This window comes from Echinops telfairi, unplaced genomic scaffold (genome assembly GCF_000313985.2).
Source record: "Echinops telfairi isolate 266 unplaced genomic scaffold, ASM31398v2 ScPeMD7_7465;HRSCAF=8503, whole genome shotgun sequence".
NCBI classification, from domain to species: Eukaryota; Metazoa; Chordata; class Mammalia; order Afrosoricida; family Tenrecidae; genus Echinops; species Echinops telfairi.
Window position 1 is genome coordinate 7,562,408 of NW_022111365.1, and position 2,186 is coordinate 7,564,593.

Sequence of the window (2,186 nt, forward strand, 5' to 3'; positions counted from 1 at the left end):
GCAGAGGAAGAAAGGAGGCAAAGTTAGGACTAATCTGAACCATAGCTTTTGATATCCATGTGGGGGAAGTCACAAAGGATTTGTGCATCCAACATGAAATTCTTGACTAACATGAAATTCTGGCTTCTCTGAGCACAAACTACTCCTTAAGTACAAAGCGTGGTGCAATAAACGCAGTGAACCATCCATGGTAAAGGAGTGGTCACACTGACCTTCTGCTCAGCAAGGCAGACTAAATTTCTTAGCTGAAGTAGACTCATCAGGAAGCAGTAATGCTTATTCAGTGATCACAAGCATGGGTGTTTAAATAACTGCATTCAAGTTCTGGGCCTCTGTACTCTATTTACACAGAAAATTAATTCACGTTGTAAACCTAAATCTGTAAATAAGTGATTGAGAGCTGTAATGGTTTCTACAGAAACTTATGTGGCTTGTAGGGCAGAAAAGACATGTAAATATGAAAGAAAAAAATGCACTTCATGTGTTGCCAAAATGATGGCTACAAACCAAGGTAGCTGCAAAGCTTAGGAGATGGAGGCAGCTGAGAGAGATGGGATATTTAGAAACCCTGCAGAGAAGATTCGCTCCGAGTTGGGCTTTAAAAGATAGGGAAGGGTCAGAAAGGTCGAAAGGAGAGGACATTTTGTCAGAGGATAGGCATGTGTAAACACTCGAGACAACATGGCTTTAAACCTTTGCTCAGATCTTCTCTTAGAGGATTTGACCACCCTTTAAAAAAACGGTGCCACTCTTAATCCCTTGCACTCCCCTGCTTTGTTTTTTCTTCATATCGCTTGCCATCTTCTAACATGTAATTTAATCACATGTTATACTTACAATGGAGGTCCAGTGAGGCAGACCTCCATTATAAGTATATATAATGGTTAAAATTGTTTGGCTGCTAGCCAAAAGATTGGTGATTTAAATGTTTCAGCTGCTCCATGGGAAAAAGGATGTGGGAATCTACTTCCTTGGTAACCCTATAGGGCAGTTCTCTTCTCTCCTATAGGGTTACTGTGAGTCAAGTCAGACTGACTCAATGACAGTGTGCTGGATTTTCCCTCAATAGAATGTAAGCCCCACATTGGTAGGTATGCATTTGTGTCCAAATCCTTGTTTTTTTTCTCTTCAGCCCCAGCATGTGTGTACACACCCACCCACACATCTCCAAATTACCAGTCAAGTGCCTGGTACACAGTAGATATTTCAGCAAATGATGGGTGAGTGATTAAATGGAGGGATGGCTTACATAGGGGAATAGGAGGAGACTGTCTAGATAGAGTGGTGGGTTTCTGTTACCTCATTGTGAGAGAAGAGTTTGAAAAGGTGGTTGGTGACAATGTGTTGAGGACTTTGAAAAAATATTTGGGAGAATTCTTCTACAAGTGTGAGGGGAATTATTCAATTTTTCTGAGCAGGGATGCTTTAGAAAGTGGTGTTTTTGAAAGATTAATGCTTTTATTACTTAGTGTGTCAGTCTTATACTAAGAATAGAGAACAATCTCTCCTCTCTACATAGGAATGATAGAAAGGTAGTGAGATGATATAGTTGTGTTCTTGAGAAGTATGATCCAGAGGATAATTTAAAGAATAATCGGAAAGGAGTGAAAGAGACAACTCACTTCTCCAGCTCATCCCAGAAAACTTGAATGTGGGATTCAGAGCTCTTCTGGATCTTCATCATGTGTTGCACCAGGCGGATGGAGCGGTTATAGGATTTGTCCAGTTCTCTGATGATGAACAGAAGATCTGAGCTGAGCGCTGGCACTGCTGTATACTGCCACAGCAGAACTGGCAGATACATAACCATGGCCAAGGCCAGCAGGGAATAGGGGATAACCTGCAGGGAGAGAATGAGTTGAGGAGGGAGCCCAGAATGCTAAGATCTGGTGCAAAGACTTCTTCTGCCATAGAAAAGTAAGTTACTGTGGTGTGTGAGCTACTACAGGCCCAGGATGTAAGGTTCTCTATGGACTTAAATGAATTTAAGGAGGGTGGGGGAGGCAGGATGGCTAATATCCATGTTCCTGGGCTCCCTTTTTAGATCTAGGGTCTGTCTAGAGATACAGGAAGTGAGAGAGGGGAGAGAAGAGGGGGAAGGATGGGAGTGAGAGAAAAGAAGGGAGGGAAGAATGAGAATGAATCCTTGTGGGGAGCATCTTCATTTAACTTTAAATCCCATTCAG

At 42.2% G+C, this 2,186-nt stretch overlaps 1 protein-coding gene across 1 annotated transcript in view; it reads right to left on the reverse strand.

Annotated features, from left to right (window-relative positions):
• The window catches only part of PANX3 (pannexin 3), a 10,047-nt gene that overhangs the window by 588 nt on the left and 7,273 nt on the right, over positions 1–2,186 (reverse strand). Inside the window, exon 3 of the mRNA XM_004716264.1 lies at positions 1,623–1,840. Coding sequence (XP_004716321.1) covers positions 1,623–1,840 — 218 coding nt within the window. The remainder of the gene's footprint in view (positions 1–1,622; positions 1,841–2,186) is intronic.